Here is a 22,666-nt window from a genome sequence, read left to right as displayed (position 1 = left end):
TTCTTGTAAGATTTTCCAACTTACTGATGTGTTCCAGATGTGCTGCTGTCTGGCTGCTGCTGAACAACTGGTAACTGTCATATTTGCCAAGTCCTTTCCTCTCTTTTCCTTCCCTTCCTTCCCTCCTCATAGTCTCATTTTGGCGGCTACTCCCTCTCTTTTCCATCAGTCGTCCTCTTTCTCCCCTCCCAGCTCAATACTCCCACTCCGGCTTTAAAGTCAGGGTACTCATTATGCTTCATGTAAACCACTCAAAATAAACGTATACGGTGGGTCGTAATGGAAAAATCAATCCCGTCACTCCTGCCACCATTACTTTGCTGCTTATGGAATCAAGTCAGGAGAGAAATGGAAGAGGAAAATGGCTGAGGGATGAAAAAGTAAAAGAGAAAAGAAGCCAGAGCCCAGTGTGGAAAGAGCGAGTTTTCAAAACACAGCATGGAAAACACGACAGGATCCCACAAACGGGGTACTTCCCGATATGGAAGAGGTGCTGAAAATAGGTTCACACATCAGGGCAGCAAACAGGATGTGACACTACCTTGCTCCTCTGCACGGTCACTTTTCATGCAAACAGCAGGGGAGTGTGTCCCGATGTGTTCAGAGAACAAGTGTCTGGCTCAGGTAGAGAGGTCATGTGTGCTGCTTGTTCGGTTGTCATAACAAAACATCCCTAACTCGATTTCACCCATAATCCGTTTACAGGAGATCCGTGGGTCGAAGCACAAGATGAGCTCTGTTGGCAAACCATCCCAGTGTGTGTGTGTGTGTGTGTGTGTGTGTGTGTGTGTGTGATAGCTTAATGTTAGTATATTAGTGTAATGTGTTTTTCGAAGCCTGGGCAAAAATGTAACCTCACTTTTTAGCTTTTCAAGCCAAAGAAAATCCCAAGTATTCAGCATTTTCCCACAGATTGCCCTTTTTGTCAGACTGACAAACAGCATGCTGGCCATCACAAGATACTAAATACATCTAATGAAACACACAGCGACTTTATTTCGAGGGTCATCACCTTTTTTTCAAGGCAGACTGACCCACCACACCTACTCTTGGGAACACACACACTTCTGCATTTAAATGAAGAACAATGAGATTTTAAATCCCTGCCTTCAATTCAAGCATGTTCACCGCAAGTGCCAAAAACCATGAAAGAGAGCGTAAAAGTCCCCATAAAGCAGTGTGTGTCTGTGTGACAGCTGTGTGTTAGGCTCCTGCAGAGGTTCATTCATTGACAGTGAAGGTGGGTGTGCCGCCTGCCGCACCCTGCTCCCACCACGCACTCCACACCACAGCCTACTTATCACAAAACGCAGAAATATGTGTCCAAAAACTGCATTTTTTACAGTCACTCACCACAAAAATAGTACTATAGTAGAAAATACTGAAAAAGTATAATGAAGTTGCCACAAACTCAAGGAGAAACTTAGAAATCAATCAACCAATCAATCAACTACTGCAGTCCTTTATAGGTTTTCCTCCTGCTCTCAACTCTTTTTTTTATATACTACAAACTCATTTCAAGTATGGACACAATGATAAGAATAAAGTTGTTGTTTTTTTAACAGTAAAAATGTCCTCTAACATGCAAAACATAAAAACACTCGCTGCTGACAGTATCACATTCCTCCCATGAGGCACGCAGGTAAACAAGATGCAACAAGTTGCAGCTGAACGAAGTCCATAAAACACATTTCCTCACCGCAAAAATCCCCACATGACTCCAGTTTTGCGTGACAGTTTCTTACCTTTCTGGTACGTGGCTGCGGAGAGTCTCTGTTCTGCGGGACATCCAGCGGCTGAGACTCGGAGATTGCGACTCCACAGCTGCCCGACTCGACTAAGAGGAGCGGCTCCCCGCCCAGCAAACCAAATTAGGCATCAAATGTCTGCACCGTTATTCACATCTGTCTGAACTCTCCTCCTCCTCCTTCTCCTCTTCCTCCAGCCCGCTTAACACACCCAACGTAGTGCAGCAGAAGGTCACCCTCCTTTAAAATGGCTTTTCTTTATTGGTTTTCGACATTTTCTTATCTGGCAGCATCGTGAACAGCAGGAAAAACATTATAAACTAAAAGCTAAATGGACGTTTTAATGAATATATCGCTAGTTGTGGGCAAGTTGTCATTAAAACAAACAAATCAAATCTCTTATTTTAAGTCAGTGATTCCTGAATTCACTGAATAAGATTGTGTTAAAAAAAAATATGGTTGTGTTCATGAAAATCTAAGCTAGGCTATATAGATTAAGATGCTAATAAACATGAATGCTAAGTGCGTATGCTTTGAACAGAAAGAGGACTGATTTAGTCCTGGAAACCCCCCCCCCGGCAAGTATTACTAATGAAACATGAAACTGTCGTCATCTTTATTTTAGTGCCTCTCCATCAGCGTTACTATCGACACGACCCTGATAATGCTAAATATTTGTCAACGCTATCGTCTGAATCATCGCACTCTGAGATTGTTTGTGTGCGTTGCTAAGCACCCGCAGCCGTAACCCCTGACAACCGTGTTGTATTTACTGAGATTCTAAACTGACGCGTTTCCTGTCCGAGAGAGAGAGAGAGAGAGAGAGAGAGAGAGAGAGAGAGAGGGGGAGAGAGAGAGAGAGAGAGAGGGGGAGAGAGAGAGAGAGAGAGAGAGAGAGAGAGAGAGAGAGAGAGAGAGGGGGAGAGAGAGAGAGAGAGAGAGAGAGGGGGAAATCTGCCACCACACGCACATTCTCACAAGATTGCCTTAATTTGTTTGAATTGCTCACATTTCATTCCTCCATTAAGATCCATAGGTGGTCTACAATGTCACACTGTGTATTTGTGTAAAAAGAATAGGCTTCATTGTATTCATCACGAACATTTGCTGCTGAAATGTGAACTTAATGTACTGTGTTTTGTAGTGGTGGAAGAAGTATTCAGATATTTTACTTAAGTAGACGTGTAAAAATACTCTGTTACAAGTCCTGCATTCAAAATGTTACTCAAAATGTATAAGTGTAAAAATAAACTTAAAGTACCAAAGACAAAAGTACACGTAATGCAGAATGGCCCATTTCAGAATAGTGTGTATTATATTATTGGATTAACCTATAAAAAGTGATGTATTATGTGTAAGCATCACTTTAATGTTGCAGCTGACAAAGGTGCAATATTTCCCTCTGAGATGTCGTGGAGTAAAAGTATAATGTAGCATAAAATGGAAATACTTAAGGAAAGTACTTCAAAATTGTATGTAAGTACAGTACTTACATTCCACCACCAGTATTTCGGTCAACAGGACACTGTAAAAATGAGATAGTTCATCTCAAGGGTTTTATTCTTGAACCTAGAAAAAAAAGCAGTTGTAAACCTGATTGCATTAGACATAAGAGGCTGAGTGAAGGAAGTATTCACGTTCTTTACTAAAGTAAAAGTTAAAGTCCTGCATATGCATTATAAATAAAATATTTACCCATGATGATTACCACATTTACAATGTCAGATTTTTCCTCTGAGAGGTTGTCCATATATTTTGGAATAGGCCCAAATCAAAGGATGTAATATCACAGATTTTGAGATTTAACCATACTTGGACATGACTGAGTGCTGATTTCGGTAATAAAGTGAATTCAAAAAGATCAGTTGTCTTTCAGTTTTATTAGGCCTACATTCTCGTATGCATACAGGGGCTCAGGCCTTCATAAGACAGAAGAGCACAGAATGAAGTTACACTCAAGTTGTTTAACTTAACATCCTTTGTCTTCAAACAATACTAGCACTCATAACGAGAGCACGTGGCTGTCTTATCCTTCCCCCAGAGACATTTATCATTGTCTCTGTGAGAGAGAAACGATAGGAGCCTCTCAGATGAAGAAGGGAGGATGCTATGGATGCTTATTATTCCTGTTTGGTTCCAATATGTGATTTTCCATACTGCCACCAGATGGCGCCAGAATCTAAATCCAGCTGTAGGCATGACGTAAATGTCTCCGCGACATTTTGACAACAGGAACGTCAGTTTTCTGAGACCTGCTCGGTGGGTGTTTGGAGAAGGTAACATCATGGCGTCCGGAACAGGAGAGCCGTCCACCGGACACGATACCGAATTGGACGAATTATTGGACAGTAAGGGCTGACAGTATTTATAACGACTCTCTCTTTATCCACCACAGTTTGTTCTAGTGTTAAAAACGGCTGCGGTTTGGCACTGGGACCCCTCTCTTTCTCTCTCTGTGTCAGGGGTTAGCTTGTGCTCGCTGGGACCTCTCGCTTGGGTCCAAAATATCGATAAAGCAGCTAAGTTATCGGTGACTATCAGACCAGCCGGTCATGTCATTCGTCAAAACAACCGAATAAAATGTGCCATTGCAAGTGGCTATGTGATAGAGCACTTTATGATTGCTAATGATAGCTAACTTAGCTGTGAGCCGGATCAACCGAGCGGTTTTCTCACATTAAGTCTTTGCCCTTGAATTGTTTAACGAAAGACAGTTGGCGTTAAACGTTATATGTAATGAAAACCTGATGATTTAACATGGCGGCTGAACTGTCAGTGATAGTCTCTGCCGTCAGCCTGTCTTTACGAGCCTTTGCGTGTACTTGGTTCAGTTAGTTGTGTTTACTTATTGTAATGTTGCTGTGAACGCCGCACGGCTCTACTAGAAATTAGTTAAATTACCAGTTTATGAGGTACACGTAGCTACAATGAATGCAGTGTAACACAACAGCCTGCAACAAATCCGACATTTATGAAGGTTATAATGTTCAGTTTTTGTTAAAATCGTGTGGAAAGTTGTTGATTCAACTTTATTTTGTTTTAGAGAGATTTGTGGTGCTGTTGAATTGTTTTGCGCTACAATGAGAGGTCCAACCCATTTATATCAGTGAAAATAATCTAAATATTAGTATAACACTGTGCAGTTCCAACAGCACCACAACCACAGCCTTCAAAATGATCATGAACCTCATCATAACACATTATTTACAAGGATCGGAGTCATCGCAGGACTGTTGTATTAGACTGCATTAGTTTTAGCCAGATGTACCTCTTTATAAAGTTCAAATATCACCAGTATGTACCTGTCAGTTATAGTATTAAATCAAACTCAGAGCTGTAGTTCCATAGATAAGAGTTGAATTTTAAACGTCCATTGGATTGCTTCAAAGAAGACTCATTACGCCGTAGTACCAGTGAGGAAAATCCAAGATATAAAGGGGTTTAGTGTTGAGCTTTTGGACACAGAAGAATCATTTGGAATTTGCTGCACGAGCTGTTTGGAAACATTTGATGTACATCCAATGCCTTTTCTGCAGCTGGGTCTAAAACTAATGCAGGATTAAGTAGATCATGGCTGAATTCTAACATTTGCGTAGTTGAATTAATCCTTTAAAACTATTTAATAGTCGTGGCATGGTGCTAATGTTATCCCTTACTTTCAGGTGCGTTGGATGACTTTGATAAGACACCGGCCCCTCCAGCCCCTGAACCTGCAGCTGCCTCCTCCTCAGCCAAAAGTGGAGCAGAGAAGGTCTGTTTGTTGTTCTTAGTATAGTGTTGGTTTCAGCATCTTGTTTTGTTACAAATGCACTTTATAATATATAATCACAGCCTCCACTTTTCTCCAACTGTATATTCTCTCCTAACTGAATTGTACTTCTCATCTGGTCGCTGCTTGTGAATTAATTTCTTATGAATTTGGCTCAAGTAGCAACAACATCAATTAATTTTTATACTAGTGTCATTTGATTTATTTTAACATCAGTTCATTTTCAACCTGAGAATCAAGGAATTAGATAAATGTGTGATAGGGAACTATAAACTTTGCTTTCCTATCACAAACTGTAACTGTGACCAGGCATTGCTTATTATCAGTACTGGTAGAAACCTTGAGACTGCAATACCCAAACTTTTCCCAGATTGTTTGATATTATTTCAATTCACTGTCTCCTACTCTGGAAGATAGAAAGTATTTGAGTTTGTCGGTTGTTATTAGTCCTTGACTTAAGTCAAGTTTCTTGGTCCTCTTTCGCTATTTTCTTGGTTTTATGACTTGTTTACCTTTTGCTGCTGCTAAAATTCACTGCCCACCAAAAAGTAGTTTCATTATTCATTACATTCATTATTCTTTTCATTATAGTCAATACATTTTCAAGTTGCCTGTGATGGCAAAGCGGTTATTTAGTACAAAAAAAATCTATCTATCTATTTACCTGTGTAGCCACCCCTGCTTGAAGACTGCAAACTCTTTGAGACTCTCTTCGAGGGGGACATGGCTACCCAAGCCAAGGAGGAGTGGGAGAAGGCCATGACTGAGTTGGCCCAGGAGGAGCCAGAATTACTGCAGCACTTTCATAAACTCTCAGAGGCTGCAGGCAAAGTTGGTAAGGTCTACAATGAATTATTTGTGGTTTTGATACGTTCCTCTCCTTACTGTTTTGTTCCTGTAGCCTGACTGTTATCTGTGTATTCTGTATAGGCACCGACACCGCCTCCCAACAAGAATTCACTTCCTGTCTTAAAGAAACCCTCCGTGGCCTGGCCAAAAATGCAGACAACCTGCAGGTGGGTAAAATCACAATCGGATCAATTGTTACAAAACTGTTTAGAGAGATGCAAACATACAACAGTTTAGAGAATATCATTACTTTTCTCTTACAGACCACAGGACTAGCTGGAGATGACCTTGTCAAAGCTCTAGAAGGCCTGGGATTGGAAGAGGGTGGCGAAGCAGGTGGTGATGACGGAAACATCCTGCCCATCATGCAGTCCATCATGCAGAACCTTCTCTCTAAGGAAGTGCTTTATCCATCACTCAAAGAGATCACTGCTAAGGTTTGCATCTGTTTTAAAAACAATGACTATAGTTTCTAGTTCCACGAAGTGTCACTCATAAATATCACTCACCCTCACAGTACCCAGAATGGCTGGAAGCCAACAAGCCAAGCCTAAGCCCAGAGGACTACCAGCGCTATGAGCAGCAGGCCAAAATCATGGGAGAGATCTGTAAGCTCTTTGAGAAGGATGAACAGGGAGCAGCAGATAAAGAAGGCACGTTCGAGAGCATCATGGACCTGATGCAAAAGGTAGACGCACTCTGCATTTGACTTCTTGGTTGAAAAGGCTTTTGCAAGTAAAGAATGAAACTTATCACAGATTATAATGCCTTTACTTACAGCTGCAAGACCTAGGCCAACCACCCAAAGAGCTAGCAGGTGATGCGGTAAGTTTTCCACTGCTCTCAGTCAACAAAACACAGCGTATGTGCAGTGTATATGTTTCATGAAATGTGTGTTTTACTGCTGTCTTCATTGAAAGGAAATTTAAGGGCTTTAGAGTGCATTTGTTTGTCATGATGTCCTTTTTAAAAAAAAAAAAAAATATTTTCCTATTTAATTTATTCCTCTTGGATCTTCTTGGCATAGCCTGTGACAATACACAGGGTCCTCAAAGTACAATAAAATTGTATTTGTGAAATTCCCAGCTGTATTACAAAGTTGACAATCACACACGGCAAACCCTTTCTTTGCCTTTTTTCTTTCTCTTTACCTGTAATCAAATCACTTATGCTACCTATAGTACACACATTCAGTGACCACTTAATTAGGTATGGCACAACCTAATGCAATCTAAAACAGCAGCCCTGTCATAACATCTGTCTTTATGATGCAATTACATGTTCATTCCTGAGGTCACAGTTACATTACATTATATTGTGAGGTGGACCTCAAGTTTTTGTCCTTTTTGTCCTAGACATGACCGCTTTCTTCCTCTTTCTTCTTCCCCTCTAGCCTCCAGGCTTTAACTTTGACATGGAGTCCCTCAATCTCCCCGGAGGCCCCGGGGCCGGGGCGGCAGAGCAGTGCTCCATCATGTGATGAGGTGGTGGTGTGGTCCTTCAGAAGCACTGGAGCCAGAGGGTCACTCTGTGTGCGTCAGCGACAGGCAGGGAGTGAAGGAGTGTGAGGAAGAGCTCGGGCAGGAGTTTGACCAAACCGTCGACACTGTTCTCTTTCAAGTAGAAGGTGTGTGGATGCAGAAACAACAGGAGGATGCACGAAAACCAACAAGAACCACACACACAAACACACTCTCTTCTGCGTAAAATCACTGAACGCACAACTGAGAACATTTTGACATCTGTGCATTAGTTTGTCAGCGGTTGCCATAGCTCCTTCACGGTTTAGTTTTAGCTGCGTTCCTTTTGAAAAGAAAATACTGCCGTTCTCCATGTTGTTTTTATTATACTGTTTAGCCTCATGGTAAAATCTATCAAACCACCTCACGGGTATAAACAGTGCCTTTGCAAAATGACTTTTAAGTTATTATTTTAGGTCTCATCATAAGGTAGATCCTGCTATCATTCCACTAAGCACTTACGATTATAGTTTTAATGGTGTGAATTTGCAATATCACCCCTGGTTTACACCAAGTTAGTGATCATTCTTTGGTACTTCATTAAACACACAACTCTGTTTCTGTACAGGACTTAAATTAACGAGTTAATTACTTATTAACATGTAAGGAAACTGGAAAAAAATGTACATTCATTAACTATTTAAACAATTTAAAAAAGAGAGAAGTTCCCAGCAACTACTGTAATTCAGCCAACTAATTTAAAAAGACCCCCCCCCCCCCCCATTGTCCCCCATTCTCAGATGTTGATTTGAAGTGATTGAGATGATGATCCCCGGATGCCTTTGCTGTGGTTACAGTGATCATTATAGTGTAGAGTTACTGTGCAAAGTGCTTCCCTTGTGATTCCCAGTGTTTTAAATGTGCAGAGTGATATTTTCTTTGGTATGAGGTCCCTGCGAGGAAAAAACACTTCAGGAATGTTTACCACCTGATAACATGTATGTATATCCTGTACCCTCCATTAGAAGTATATTATGCCCTTTCCAGAAAAGGTGATAGGCAGTGGACTAAACATCACATTGTGTCACACGAAGAGAGAAACATGTTTATAATTCATGGAGAGGCACTGTTGGGTGAAACATCAACAGCCTGATGTTTGCACATTTTGGCTGTGGTTGGTTGGTTTGTTTACTTCAGTGGCCACTTTTCACCAGCTGCTATTTTACCGCTGTGACTATAGAGAGAGGTCTAGAAATCACACGACCATCAGCTCATCAATAACTGTATAATAAAGGGGTACTGTGAAAAGATTCAGTCAGCCATGCACTGAAAAGAGTTCAGATGCACATCAAACACAGCTGAGGGGAGGCTGCTGTGGAGGTCCAGAATGGCCTGTGGTTTTCATCATGGGGTGGGGGCAGTCTATTCAAACTCTCAGGGCCGATGCAAACATGCCCAGAACTGTTAGGAAAATGCAACCTGTCATTTGACACTATTTTGGTTTGTTTTGTAAATGTATGAAATAAAATAATGATATAATGCAAATTAATATTGTTTGTTGTGTATTATTATTATTATTATTATTGCTTTTACATTAGTCGTAGCAAGTCATAGAATATAAGAACATTTATTCAGGCTTACTTATTATTTAAACTGTAAGAAATAAAAACATTAAAACATCTGAAGTGTGTGTGCATCAAATCTGAGTGCTATGAAACAATTGTATGTTCAAAGTGAGTGCATATAGCAGAGTAGAAATACAAGATATACATTATTTCAACTAAGTGTAATTAAACTTTTGTCGTCCTCAACCAGCTCCATCACCAAAATGCTGCTTACATAGTAATGCATCAGTATTATGTAAAATTTACAGGGGTCATCTGTTGCACAATTAAGTAAGTAATAAGTACTTTTGATTAATGTAGAATAACTGATAAAACTACTTAAAGAATATTTTTACATTGTGGTATTCTTATTTTTAATTGGGTAGAGGAGTTTTCAGTTGAGTTTTCCCATCTTTTGTTTACTTTTTCACTTTGGTCAACAGGGCAAACTCCATCCACTGATGAAGACCACGAGATGCAGATGAAAGTCCACAAGAAGCTAATAAGTGGACCTTATTTTGTGTGTCAATCCACGATTAACTTTCATGCTCAACATAAATACTTACATGATATGACCGAAAGCTCCTGAACAGCACGGTCTCTTTGAACAGACTGTGCAGAAACAGACTATTTAGATTAGTTATGGTAAAATAGTTAGCAGGGCTCGGCTCAGTTCAGTTCTATGCGTTGTATTTCTATCGGCCGCCGCCGTGGAGCTTTCTGCGTCAGATTTTCAGTGTACAACTTTATTGTTCAAAACCGGAAGACAGAACGGGCTACGTGTCAGGAACAAGGAGAATCAGCTAAATGGGCGAAGGCGATCGGGCCGCCTGAGCTCACCTGTTTGGAATATTTGAGTCGTTTCTATTGTTCCTGGGCAGTTATATGTTACCGCAGCATTAAAATTGCGACTTGTGTTGTTGTCAAGTGACGATGTTAACCAAATTTGAAACGAAGTCGGCTCGTGTCAAAGGTAAGAGTTTGCCAGCTGCAGTTAGCATAGGAGCTAACGTTAGCTAGCTGGTGTTTTCCTGCTTAGCTATTTATCAATTTAAAGTTATGTCTGTAAATTAATATATTGCTTGTTCTAAGAGGTGTATGTATCACAGACTCTCTTCTTTTAAACCATCTATGTCCTATCTTCTGTTCAGATGTAGTGATGTTGAACGGACTCTAGCTACCTGTACGTTTCCTTAGCTAATCTACCGTTAGCTAGCGTAACCAACTAGTTAAACTTGACCACTTGCTATGGTTTCCTTGCTGACCTTTTTATTGGCTGAAGTCTAGTGGCATGTTTTCAACTGATATTATAAGAAAGGTGACCAACTGTTTTACATTTCAGGCCTAAGCTTCCATCCCAAGAGACCATGGGTTCTTGCAAGTTTGCACAACGGAGTCATCCAGCTGTGGGACTATCGGATGTGCACACTGATTGACAAGTTTGACGAACATGATGGTAAGGCAGTGGTGTGGCTCATGTAGTATATTATTACTATTATTATTGTTATCATTATTTTTAACTTCCACCCTGTGTTCTTGATAGGTATGTGATGTAACTGATGTGTCTTCACCCACAGGCCCTGTCAGAGGAATTGATTTCCACAAGCAGCAGCCTCTGTTTGTGTCTGGAGGAGATGACTACAAAATCAAGGTGAGGCTGCTTTTGCACTCACTGTTGTTGCCAGGTAGAAATGTCATGAAGCTGACAGGTTTGAGCATTTTTTGCAAAGGTTTTCTGTACCAAAAATGTTGTTTATATGCATGTTATATATTATAAAGAGCACGGTCTCTAGACCTGCTCTATATGTGTCATAAGTGTCATGAGATAACTTTTGTTGTGATTTGGCACAATATAAATAAAATTCAGTTTAATTGAATCTATCTTGATGTTACTTGCTCTGATGACCATATCTCAGCAAATAATCTACTCAAGAATCTTTAAATGTTTACATTAGATGTCAGAGATGTGATGTTTAATTTTCTGTTGCATGGTGCTGTTATGGTGTGTGGATCAAAATGTCTATTGTATTAATATTCCATATAATGATTAGATTACACCAATATGTTATAAATGTATATGCTGAGTAAATATTCCTGTTTTGACCAGGTGTGGAACTACAAGCTGAGACGCTGCCTCTTCACTCTTCTTGGACACCTCGACTACATCAGAACCACCTTCTTCCACCATGTGAGTTGTTCTGCCACTTTAAAATGCATCTTCTTCCTAGCATGTCATCACTGATTTCAAGGTACACAGTAACAAACACTGTGTTTCTTGTCGTCCATGTGAAAAAGTAAATCTGAAATGGATGAATTAATTGAACCATTTCCTTTTCTGTAGGAGTACCCCTGGATTCTGAGTGCCTCAGATGACCAGACTATTCGCATCTGGAACTGGCAGTCTAGGACCTGTGTCTGGTAAGACATACTGTACTGTTTTTTTTAAACTGAGAGTAATTGTTCATGTATCATGCAACCACCCCAAACCACTGCTTAACAACATTTTAGAGTAAGCATTATAATAATCATTGTTATTATCCTGAAGAAAAATACTAAGATGATAAGATGATCTGTGTTCTAAAATTTCTGAATATATCCCTTCTTTCCTAATCATCCGCAGTGTGCTGACCGGCCATAATCACTATGTGATGTGCGCCCAGTTTCACCCATCTGAGGACCTGGTGGTGTCGGCTAGTCTGGACCAGACCGTGCGAGTGTGGGATATTTCTGGTGAGGGCCTGGGGATGGCAGACCAGAGGACAGCGGGCTGGGTTGAGGAAGGGGTGGGGGGGTTCAGAGTGGTAAGAAGGATGAGGAAGAAGCAGGAGCAGGACGTCAAGTCCTCTTCTTCCTCTCCTACTTGTAGAGGACAAATCTCTGTGGGCTGTTTGCAGAAACACCTCTCCTTTCAGGAAGGACTGAAATACTGCACTGTAAATAATGTTCAGAATTAAGAATATTACGTTTATAGATCAGAGGTGTAAGATGTAGTTAAAACAAAAAAGACAAAGGAAATGGGAGAAGTGTTTCTGTGCCTCTGCATGCTCTTAAAATCTTTGTTTGTTGATGCTCTTTCTTGTTTCTTGTCTTCTCACTAACTAAACCATTAACTGGCTCACATCTTCTATCACTTTTCTTACATGTGAACATGTGTAAGATGCAGATCTGTAACTGTCTCCTGTCCTGTCGATTTTTATGCTTTCACATTTCATAGCATCAAGCTTGATTGCATTTATTCATATAGTCATAGCCGGGTGTAGAATATTCACGCTTGACTCACCATGTTACATGCACGGCATCCATTTAGAATGAAAGGAAGGGTCGCTTTGCACTCATGCTTTCATTATAGTTAGTCCATACTGCTTCCCATACTGTTATTTTACCATTTTTCTGCATTGTTTAAATTGCATCAAGAAAAACAGCCACCGCCACTAACCGGTTTGAAAGTGCGTCTTTAACAAAGTTTAACTGTCTCAGTACTGATTCTGAAATGTTTACAGACTTCCCCCTGACATTTGCACGGCTGGCTCTACGACTCAAAATATAACATGAAATAATATCACAGTCTACATTTCTAATAGCTGAAGTCACCTTATTGTTGCCAACTTCATTCCTAACCCTAATCTGTGACATGTCAGATTCTATTAACTCTGCATGTGACTCAAACATCTGTGCAGAAACATGCATGAGCCTCTAAGAAAACAAAAAACTCATCATATTCCTGACATCCAACGCCCCATCAGAGCACGCCTTTACAACACAGAGCACCGCACCACCCACCCCACCCCCATGAGCCAAGTCCACGCGCTTCCTGTGTCCTCCTTATCCCATGCTCTCCCTGGAAACATCCACACCTGCACATGGGTTCCTAGTGCCATTTCTTTCTTCCTGTATCATCTCTCTGTGCTGTTGAACTATTTGTTCACCACATTGTTTTAATGGGCAGGAATCATGAATGCAAGCTGTGTTTTCTCAATCATTTTTTTTCCTAATCTCATTTGAGTCTGGGAGGTAATCAGTATTTTGCACTGCCATCCAATCAAATCAGTGATTGTTGTGATTTTCGTCTTGTGCCAGTGTTTCATTAACCCAATCAACAGTACTGCTACAGCCATGATTGTTTCCAGACTCAAGTCAGAGGGGAATGAGAGAGCAGAGGTTGTGTTGCTGTGTTTCAACCCTGTGTGTGTTCAGTAGTCCAACAGTTCTCCCTGCTTCTGCCTCTCTTCTTCTGTTGTGTTGCTTCATATTTGATCATTTCATAATTTGTATCTTGTTTCTCAAGTTCTTCCTCCCCGTACTGTGTTTGTGCCATGTGTAACATGAATATTGCTCCCTCCTTGCACGCGGTGCCCTGAATGTTGGTTCCAGGTCTGAGGAAGAAGAACCTGTCTCCAGGCGCTGTGGAGACCGAGGTGCGCGGCATCTCTGGTGTTGACTTGTTTGGTGCCTCGGATGCTGTTGTGAAGCATGTCCTTGAGGTGAGCAGTGGGTTTCACATGTATGTATGTATTTTCTGCGGAGTCTGATATGTTGTTGTTTCAGTGAATCAACCTTTAACTTTGCCAGGTTAGCAACAGAAAATTCTTCACCTGACCAAGGTGTTGTGCTTAGTGGAAACCCCTTTTTAAATATCTATTTGTGCCCATTGGTGTTCAGGGAGGATGTAATTGATGGTCTCTCTGCCATGCTTTTGTCAAAAAATAATTTTGTCTGAGGCTACAATATTTCAAAAAGACCTCCAATGACACCAATTAAATGTTCAGAAAACCTTCAGTCCTTGGGCTCAGTGCTGGCACAGCTGATGGATTTTCATTTGGATTTGTGTGACATGACTTTGTGTATCTGTGTCCAGGGTCACGACCGGGGGGTCAACTGGGCTGCCTTCCACCCCAGTATGCCTCTCATTGTGTCTGGAGCAGACGACAGGCAGGTCAAGATCTGGAGAATGAATGGTAAGTGAGTCAGAAGTCCCTAGTTAACGTTCATTAACAGTCTGCTACCCGGTGCCCATCGTAACTGAAGCTCTATTGACATGTTATGTTTCATCCCTATGAAGGATGAAGTGTATTAAGAGCTGGCATTTGTAGTTTTGTTTGTGCATTCATCCCTTTTTTTTATTTTAAATTTTCCACTCATAGCCAGTCTCACTCTTTCCACTCTCCTCTCTTCTTCTATGGTCTCCTTCTCCCACGGTCCAGAATCCAAGGCATGGGAACTGGATACGTGCCGCGGTCACTACAACAATGTGTCCTGTGCCGTCTTCCACCCACGCCAGGAGCTCATCCTGTCCAACTCTGAGGACAAGAGCATCCGGGTCTGGGATATGTCCAAAAGGACCGGAGTGCAGACCTTCCGCCGGGACCACGATCGCTTCTGGGTACTGGGGGCTCACCCAAACCTCAACCTGTTTGCTGCTGGTAGGTGATGACACTGGTCTGCATCTGTACACATTTAACGAAGTCAGAGGGAGTCTAAAGTCCTACGTCTTTGTGTCATGTAGGTGAACACGACACTCACAGCGGACATTTTGGTTACATCAGAATACATTTCAGTGCTTTATTGCCATTTCAGTAAAAATTGCAACATTTAAGACACATCTGTAGGATTTGAACATTTCAGACATTTTACTAGTAAAAGCATCTTCTTGCAGTAGAGAAACACATTTCAACCGCAGGTGTATAACTATGTATATGTGACTATTACACTGAAAGATGTGTCGTCTCCTTCAGGTCATGACAGCGGCATGATTGTGTTCAAGCTGGAGCGTGAGCGTCCTGCATACGCAGTGCACGGCAACATGCTGTACTACGTCAAGGACCGTTTCCTCCGCCAGCTGGACTTCAATAGCAGCAAGGACACTGCTGTCATGCAGCTACGCAGGTAGGTCATTTCTAGTGGGTGAGACATGCAGAGCAGCCACCCCACCCTCATTCATGCTTCTGTTGAAATATTTGGATACTGCTGAGTGTAACATGCTGTGTTTTATGTATTATTTTGTCCTAGTGGGTCTAAGTTCCCGGTGTTCAGCATGTCTTACAACCCTGCCGAGAATGCTGTTCTGCTCTGCACTGTAAGTATCTCTCAATCAAAACACACTCACGCACGTTAATCCCTTACTGGCATATACAGTCACTTCAGTTAATTGTTTTCAATATATTTCATGTAATGCTCTTTACCTCCTGCAGAGGGCGACCAACCTGGAGAACAGCACTTATGACTTGTACTCTATTCCCAAAGAAAGTGACTCTCAGAACCCTGATGGTAAAGAAACGGCTCACTAAAGTTATTCTGCTTTTCCTCACACTTTGCTTTGTGGACAGTGAATTACTTGTACTGTAACCTTTGAGTGATTATGTGTAGTTGCACTGTAACACTGTAAGTTGTTGATTGGATGCCAACAAGTTGGATCCCTGAAAATACACTGCAGTTAAACAGAATCTGTCTTTTTCTCAGCACCGGAGGGGAAGAGATCCTCAGGTCTGACTGCAGTCTGGGTGGCCAGGAACAGGTTTGCAGTCCTGGACCGTATGCACTCTGTAAGTCCATTTGCAAGTCAAAGTACGGAAATGTTTTGCTATTAATCATTGTGAAGAATAGTTGAGGTCTTTGTGATTGATTAATGAAAGGCAGAGTTGGAGACATTAATCTCCAATTAAAGAAGTCAAAGGTCTTCTTATAACATGTCCCGCTCCTTTTGTAGCTGCTGATTAAGAACCTGAAGAATGAAATTGTGAAGAAGGTTCAGGTGCCGAGCTGTGAGGAAATCTTCTACGCAGGGACGGGCTCGCTGCTGCTGCGCGATGCCGATGGCGTCACGCTGTTCGATGTGCAGCAGAAACGCTCTCTGGCCACCGTTAAGATCGCCAAGGTCAAGTACGTGGTGTGGAGCGCTGACACCAGCCACGTGGCTCTGCTGGCTAAACACGGTGGGTAGATAAGAATATCTGCATGTACAGACAAAGACACTTACCAGAGTCACAACATCTAAACTTGTTAGTGCTGCCAGGCCTGAGACTCTGAAACATCACTGGGACATGAGTCCTGTTAGGACGTCCCCCATGCTTATCACGAGGCTGATAAAGTAGTTTTCTGGGGACAATGCTAATCCACTTTACCACATTACAGCAAAACAGACATATTTTTGCAACTCATTTTTCTGCATCAAATTGTGCTTTAAAGTCCAAATAACTCACACAAAGAAGAGGAAGCTGTGATTTAAGGATTTAGTTTGTGGAAGATTGATTTGTGAATGTTGGTAAAAGCACCATTAAGCAGTTTATAAAAGATTTTAGTACAGCTAATTGAATTTGACTTGAAAATGCACAGTTAGCATGCTCTTGACCACCAAAAGTGAAAAGCTGACTTGATCTCTAGTGATTCTTAAAATAAAAACATGGAATCTAAATCTCCAGCTGTCTGTTTCGTCCCTCAGCCATCATGATTTGCAACCGTAAGCTGGAGAGTTTGTGCAACATTCATGAGAACATCAGAGTGAAGAGTGGAGCCTGGGACGAGAGTGGAGTCTTCATCTACACCACCTCCAACCACATCAAATACGCCCTCACCTCTGGGTATGTGCTGCTTCAAAAAAGCAGTGTTCATTTAACGCAACAGTTGACACAACTCTGTTATCGGGCGGTTAATCTGCCTCCACTTTGTACTGGCCACCGCAGCAGGTGATCACGCTCAGCTGTTAGTTTAACTTTTATCTGGAAACTAGATATGTAGAACAGAATGAGAGATGGCGCCATAATTACTGGAAGTGTAGACAAATGTACCAGATTGGTAGTGACTTTCATGACCTGATTTCAAAGATGAAAGCACTTTTTGTAGTGCAAGGCAATCAGCCGCACAAGTTGCGTGAGTGCTCGTTAGACCACATGTTAAAAACAGATTCACAAGAATGTTATACAGTATGTATAGTTTCTTTAACTTCAGAAACGTGATGTGCAGCAGAGGTTGTTGTATCACCACAGACACTTTGTCAACATATTTAACTTAATATATGAAAACAAAAAATAAAGTTTTATGTTTGCTGTTTCTTCCCTAAACAAGGAAACCTGCAACATTATATTTAAAGGTTTTACAGTTAGAAAAGCAGAATGCTTCATCCCATCAGATTATTTTCTGAAAACATCTAACATGGTATAACCTTTGTGTTTCCTCGTAGTGACCATGGCATCATCAGGACCCTGGACCTGCCCATCTACGTGACCCGTGTGAGAGGAAACAGTGTTTACTGCCTGGACAGGGAGTGCAGGCCGCGCGTCCTCACCATCGACCCCACAGAGTATCGCTTCAAACTGGCCCTTGTCAACCGCAAATATGATGAGGTGGGTCTGTGGTGATCGCTGTTTCTGTGAATGAATTATTGGAGTATACTGTACCTGCTGCTTTGCAATATTGTACTGGCCGGTTTTGACGTCATTCCATCGTTGTCCCTCCAGGTGCTCCACATGGTGCGTAATGCCAAGCTGGTGGGCCAGTCCATCATTGCCTACCTGCAGAAGAAGGGCTACCCTGAGGTGGCGCTGCACTTTGTCAAAGATGAGAAGACACGCTTTAGTCTGGCTCTGGAGTGTGGAAACATCGAGGTGAGCTGCTGCTGGACAAACTGTATAATTAGCACACTGTTTCTAATTTATGATTTTCCTGTAATTTTTCTTTTTTTCACATTGGCATACATACATGTTGATTGTTGTATAACGATTTCAGCTCATCAAGCTCTAGTTTGGATTCTCCCTCTGCTGTCTGGTTCATTTTTGCATGAGACAAAGGTCCAAGAACAGTTTTTTTTGTTTGTTTTTTAACATTTCTCTGTCTTCGTACTTCCAGGTGGCTCTGGAGGCAGCCAAGGCCCTGGATGAGCGCAGCTGCTGGGAGCGTTTGGGGGAAGCGGCACTGCTGCAAGGTCACCACCAGGTCGTGGAAATGTGCTACCAGAGGACCAAGAACTTTGACAAGCTCACCTTCCTCTACCTCATCACTGGCAACCTGGCCAAGCTGCGCAAGATGATGAAGATCGGTGAGAGATGGAGACTCTGTTTATCAAAGGATTTTTCATTGTGCAGTGTGGACGTTTGTGTATCTTGTATGTAAGTGAACTTAAATCTAATATTTGTGTACTGCTCGTTTGTAGCTGAGATCAGGAAGGACATGAGTGGTCACTACCAGGCTGCTCTCTACCTGGGCGATGTCAGTGAGAGGGTCCGCATCCTGAAGAACTGTGGACAGAGTGAGTTCAATTACTGCCCTGCTTGTAGGTTGTAGGTCAAGGCATGACTGTGCAATGTAACGAATGAGAACCAACTAAAATGACTTGCAACATGTGTAACTGTTTGTTTGCATGTTTCCAGAGTCTCTGGCTTACCTGACTGCAGCCACTCATGGGCTGGATGAAGAGGCTGAGGCGCTAAAGGAGACCTTTGACCCAGAAAAGGAGACGGTGTGTTGAGAAAACGTCCTACCTTCATACACATAACATGGACAACAGGACATGCCTTTGTTTTTCTTTACAGTTCAGGATAACCACTCTCATGTTAGTGGATAAATACACAATTTCAATAAAATAATGGTAGATCTTGTGTCTTGTAGGTGCCTGAGGTTGATCCCAATGCACAGCTGCTGCAGCCTTCTCCACCCATCAACCCTCTGGACACCAACTGGCCTCTGCTCACCGTGTCAAAGGGCTTCTTTGAGGGAGCCATTGCAGCAAAGGGTGAGTCATCAGTCTTGACACATGACAGATGATTTGATCATTTGTGACATGTTTCAGTTGACTGCTCTGCTATTATGTACAGAAGTGTTTTTCCAGAAATAAATAAATGAAATTAAACCACTTGTATGAGTTGTGGAAAGCTGTGGCAGCTGTCTTTGCCAGAGTGAGAACAGTGTTTTTCCTGTTGTAGGGAAGGCAGGTCAGATGGCTGCCGACCTGGACATGGAAGCCCCAGGAGGCGAGGGCTGGGGAGACGATGCTGAGCTTCAGCTCGATGAAGGTAAATTCAGCATAAATAAAGAATATTTTATACCTGACCTTTCAGTGATAAACAATACTGCAGCATTGTATAGATTAATAATCATCTTTCCCCTTACTCCGTCTCTCAGACGGCTTCATGGATGCCCAGGATGGATTAGGGGATGAAGGAGCAGCGAAAGAGGAGGGAGGAGGCTGGGAGGTGGAGGAAGACCTGGACCTTCCTCCAGAGCTGGTGAGAGAAGATACATCATTACAAATCCCACCACCGATAAAAGAAAGACACAAAAATAATGTTGATAGATTTCATGTTAGGTCTGCTAAGTATGTTTTGAGGTGACAAGCCCATACTTTGTTGTTGTTATCTGTTCTCATACTTCACCTCTCACCCTGAAAGAAATGAAACAGGCCACCGATCTTCCAAATCCTCTCACCACTGTAGCTCAACTGGTAAAATGTCTTATTACAATGTCTGTCTCCCAACCACCAGGACCTGCCGGCTGGTGCAGGTGGAGGAGCAGAGGACGGCTTCTTTGTCCCACCGACCAAGGGCATGAGTCCTACACAGATGTGGTGCAACAACTCCCAGCTGCCGGTGGACCACGTCCTGGCCGGCTCTTTCGAAACTGCTACGAGAGTACGAACACTGATATTGTTCGCTTTTCTAAATTAACTGTGTGTTTTTTAAGTTTTGCCTTAGGTCATTTACCAATTGGATGACAGCGTTGTAATGTTAATCCATGCATTATACTGGTATTTACTGTTTCCCTACCGTACCACAGTTGCTCCACGACCAGGTGGGAGTTGTGAGCTTCGGCCCCTACAAGCCGCTGTTCATGCAGACTCTGTCCAGAGGCCGCACCTGTTACCTGGGGCTGCCTTCTCTGCCCTGCCTGCGTGGCCATCCCCAGAGAAACTGGAAGGTACAGCTGTTAGTTTATTGTCATCTTTTTAATAAGAATCACAGTATGTTCCTCAACTCTACTGTTGGTGTGTCTGTGATGTGGAGTTACTTTCCATGTTTGTTTGAGAATGTTTAGATGGATAATTCCCTTTTTAGGTTTATTCATAATGAAATATGGACTCTTGGCTCACATCTGTTTCTAGTTTTCGCTTTCATATCACATTTTTACTGAATGGAAATATGCAAATATACAAATACTTTTTTTTTTTTTTTAGGACTGCGGAGCAAAGCAAGGCCTGCCTGCTGTGGGAATGCGCCTGTCCGACCTCATCGCCCGCCTGCAGCAGTGCTACCAGCTCACCACTTCCGGGCGGTTTGAGGAAGCTGTCGAGCGCTTCAGAGCCATCCTGCTGTCTGTACCTCTGCTGGTGGTTGATAACAAGCAGGAGATTGCAGAGGTGAGCTTCAAACCAGCTGTGAAGTACAATCAGTTTAAACTCAAAATGCAGCACAAATTATTGCAAAGTGTCCTACAAACCCATGTGGGGCTGCAGGCGGCTCATTGGGCATATGACCCTCAAAAAAAGTCATGTAGTTCACACACAGGTACACACCTATATATATTTAGAGATTTGACCTGTGTGATGGGGATCTGTGTGTGTGTTTTAGGCTCAGCAGCTGATCACAATTTGCAGAGAGTACATAGTGGGTCTGACCATGGAGACTGAGAGGAAGAAGTTGCCTAAAGACACATTGGAACAGCAGAAGAGGCTGTGTGAGGTAAACATCTGTGGCTTCCTGACGTCTCCTTGATTGAATGTCAAAGCTGTTGAAGTCTGACCATCAAAATGACCAAAATGTGTCTACAAAGTGATCGTTATTCCTACGCCTAATTTTCTGTGTGTGTTTTCCCTACAGATGGCTGCTTATTTCACCCACTGTAATCTCCAGCCAGTCCACATGGTGCTGGTGTTGCGCACAGCTCTGAACCTCTTCTTCAAGCTGCGTAACTTCAAGACAGCTGCCGGCTTTGCACGACGCCTGCTCGAACTGGGGCCGAAGCCAGATGTTGCACAGCAGGTTGGTTATGTGACATCCTTCGCTTCATTTAGAGACAGTGGTGTACTGTTTTCGCATCTCTTACCGTCATGTTAAATATCTCTCCCTACTATTCAGACCCGCAAGATTTTGGCAGCCTGTGAGAAGACCCTGACCGACGCCCACCAGTTGAACTACGACCCCCACAATCCATTTGACTTGTGCGCTGCCTCCTTCGTCCCTCTGTACCGTGGACGTCCTGTTGAAAAGTGTCCTCTGTCTGGGGCCTGCTATTGCCCTACGTACAAAGGCCAGATCTGCAGGGTCACACAGGTAGGTCAGGACTCAGGACAGCCATGTACAACTCCAGTCAACCGGAAAAGCTCTTCAGAATAATATATTGCATTTATGTTACACTTTTTATAAAGGCAAGCTTCAGTAGTAGTGACAAATGAACACAATTTAAAACATATGTTACTGATTTAAGGAACTTAATTATATATGTAGAATACTTACATTATTAAAGTAGGGGTGGCGTCTGTGGATAAGGAAGATTTGTGAACACCATAATTTATTTGAAACTTTGAAACGGTTGTGTGGATGTCTTTGTATCTACTGTCACTGTCCATTAAAAAAGCTAAACAAAATCTAGAAAAAGAGATTCATTGTTTCCCCTTTTCTAACCTTTTTAATTTCACTTTATTTTCCAGGTGACTGAGATCGGTAAGGACGTGATCGGTCTGCGTGTGAGTCCACTTCAGTTCCGCTAAGAGGAGGTGGAGAAGACGAGACGAAGAGAAGAACAATCTGTTCAGACAAACACATCCACACTTTGTAGAATAAATAAATACTACAGTCATTGACATGAGAAATGAAAGCAGAGATATATCTATGTTTGCTCACAGTGATGTTAAACCTCTTTAATCCTTTTAACTATCTTATTCCATGCATCACCTATCCTGCTGAAAGCTTTTTCTTGTTTCATCTCTGTGCTGTGGCTTTATTAGAGCTGTAAACCTCACTGCTGTCTCTTTTCTGACTTGTATGAGATGAATAATTCAAAGTGAGCAGCACTGCTCTGTGTATCTGGAGAAAAAAAATGAAATAAAAATGCCTGTTTATCAACGAAAATGTGTGTGTGTGTGTGGGATGATTTGGGATGTGGGCACAGCTTTGTGGCCAATGATGGTTTTACTGAATATATAAATGTGGTTAAAGAAGATCCAAAGTGCACTACAGGATTGAGTCATCACGGATGTAAAGCGAGTACAGTGTTGACTCACTCCTCGGTCGGCATTGCATTGATCCCATCATT

General features: G+C 42.2%; 2 protein-coding genes across 3 annotated transcripts; both read left to right on the top strand.

The window, feature by feature from the left end:
- Nucleotides 1–4,032: 4,032 nt before the first annotated feature.
- On the top strand, nt 4,033–9,375 carry pex19 (peroxisomal biogenesis factor 19). The gene is made up of 8 exons (XM_070919023.1): nt 4,033–4,096; nt 5,411–5,499; nt 6,190–6,352; nt 6,448–6,533; nt 6,630–6,803; nt 6,884–7,054; nt 7,147–7,191; nt 7,760–9,375. The coding sequence occupies exons 1-8, from the start codon at nt 4,033–4,035 to the stop codon at nt 7,844–7,846; spliced, it is 879 nt and encodes a 292-aa protein (XP_070775124.1). The 3' UTR covers nt 7,847–9,375.
- An 863-nt stretch (nt 9,376–10,238) lies between these two features.
- copa (COPI coat complex subunit alpha) lies at nt 10,239–22,474 on the top strand. Of its 2 annotated transcripts, none has more exons than XM_070918356.1 (30): nt 10,239–10,403; nt 10,773–10,886; nt 11,008–11,081; nt 11,538–11,618; nt 11,772–11,848; nt 12,051–12,160; nt 13,802–13,911; nt 14,286–14,385; nt 14,632–14,850; nt 15,163–15,313; nt 15,437–15,503; nt 15,619–15,694; nt 15,887–15,969; nt 16,134–16,359; nt 16,866–17,004; nt 17,604–17,766; nt 17,881–18,027; nt 18,269–18,458; nt 18,573–18,668; nt 18,790–18,878; nt 19,028–19,151; nt 19,342–19,431; nt 19,541–19,644; nt 19,900–20,046; nt 20,192–20,332; nt 20,589–20,771; nt 20,983–21,093; nt 21,232–21,393; nt 21,490–21,684; nt 22,062–22,474. In XM_070918356.1, the coding sequence occupies exons 1-30, from the start codon at nt 10,364–10,366 to the stop codon at nt 22,119–22,121; spliced, it is 3,669 nt and encodes a 1,222-aa protein (XP_070774457.1). In that variant the 5' UTR covers nt 10,239–10,363; the 3' UTR covers nt 22,122–22,474. The 2 variants fall into 2 exon arrangements, with proteins under 2 accessions (XP_070774457.1, XP_070774456.1); XM_070918355.1 differs by having other exon boundaries at nt 16,134–16,363; nt 16,846–17,004.
- The last annotated feature ends 192 nt before the right edge of the window (nt 22,475–22,666 follow it).

The sequence above is a fragment of the Enoplosus armatus genome, chromosome 14 (genome assembly GCF_043641665.1).
Source record: "Enoplosus armatus isolate fEnoArm2 chromosome 14, fEnoArm2.hap1, whole genome shotgun sequence".
NCBI classification, from domain to species: domain Eukaryota; kingdom Metazoa; phylum Chordata; class Actinopteri; order Centrarchiformes; family Enoplosidae; genus Enoplosus; species Enoplosus armatus.
This window is presented reverse-complemented; position numbering and strand designations above follow the sequence as displayed.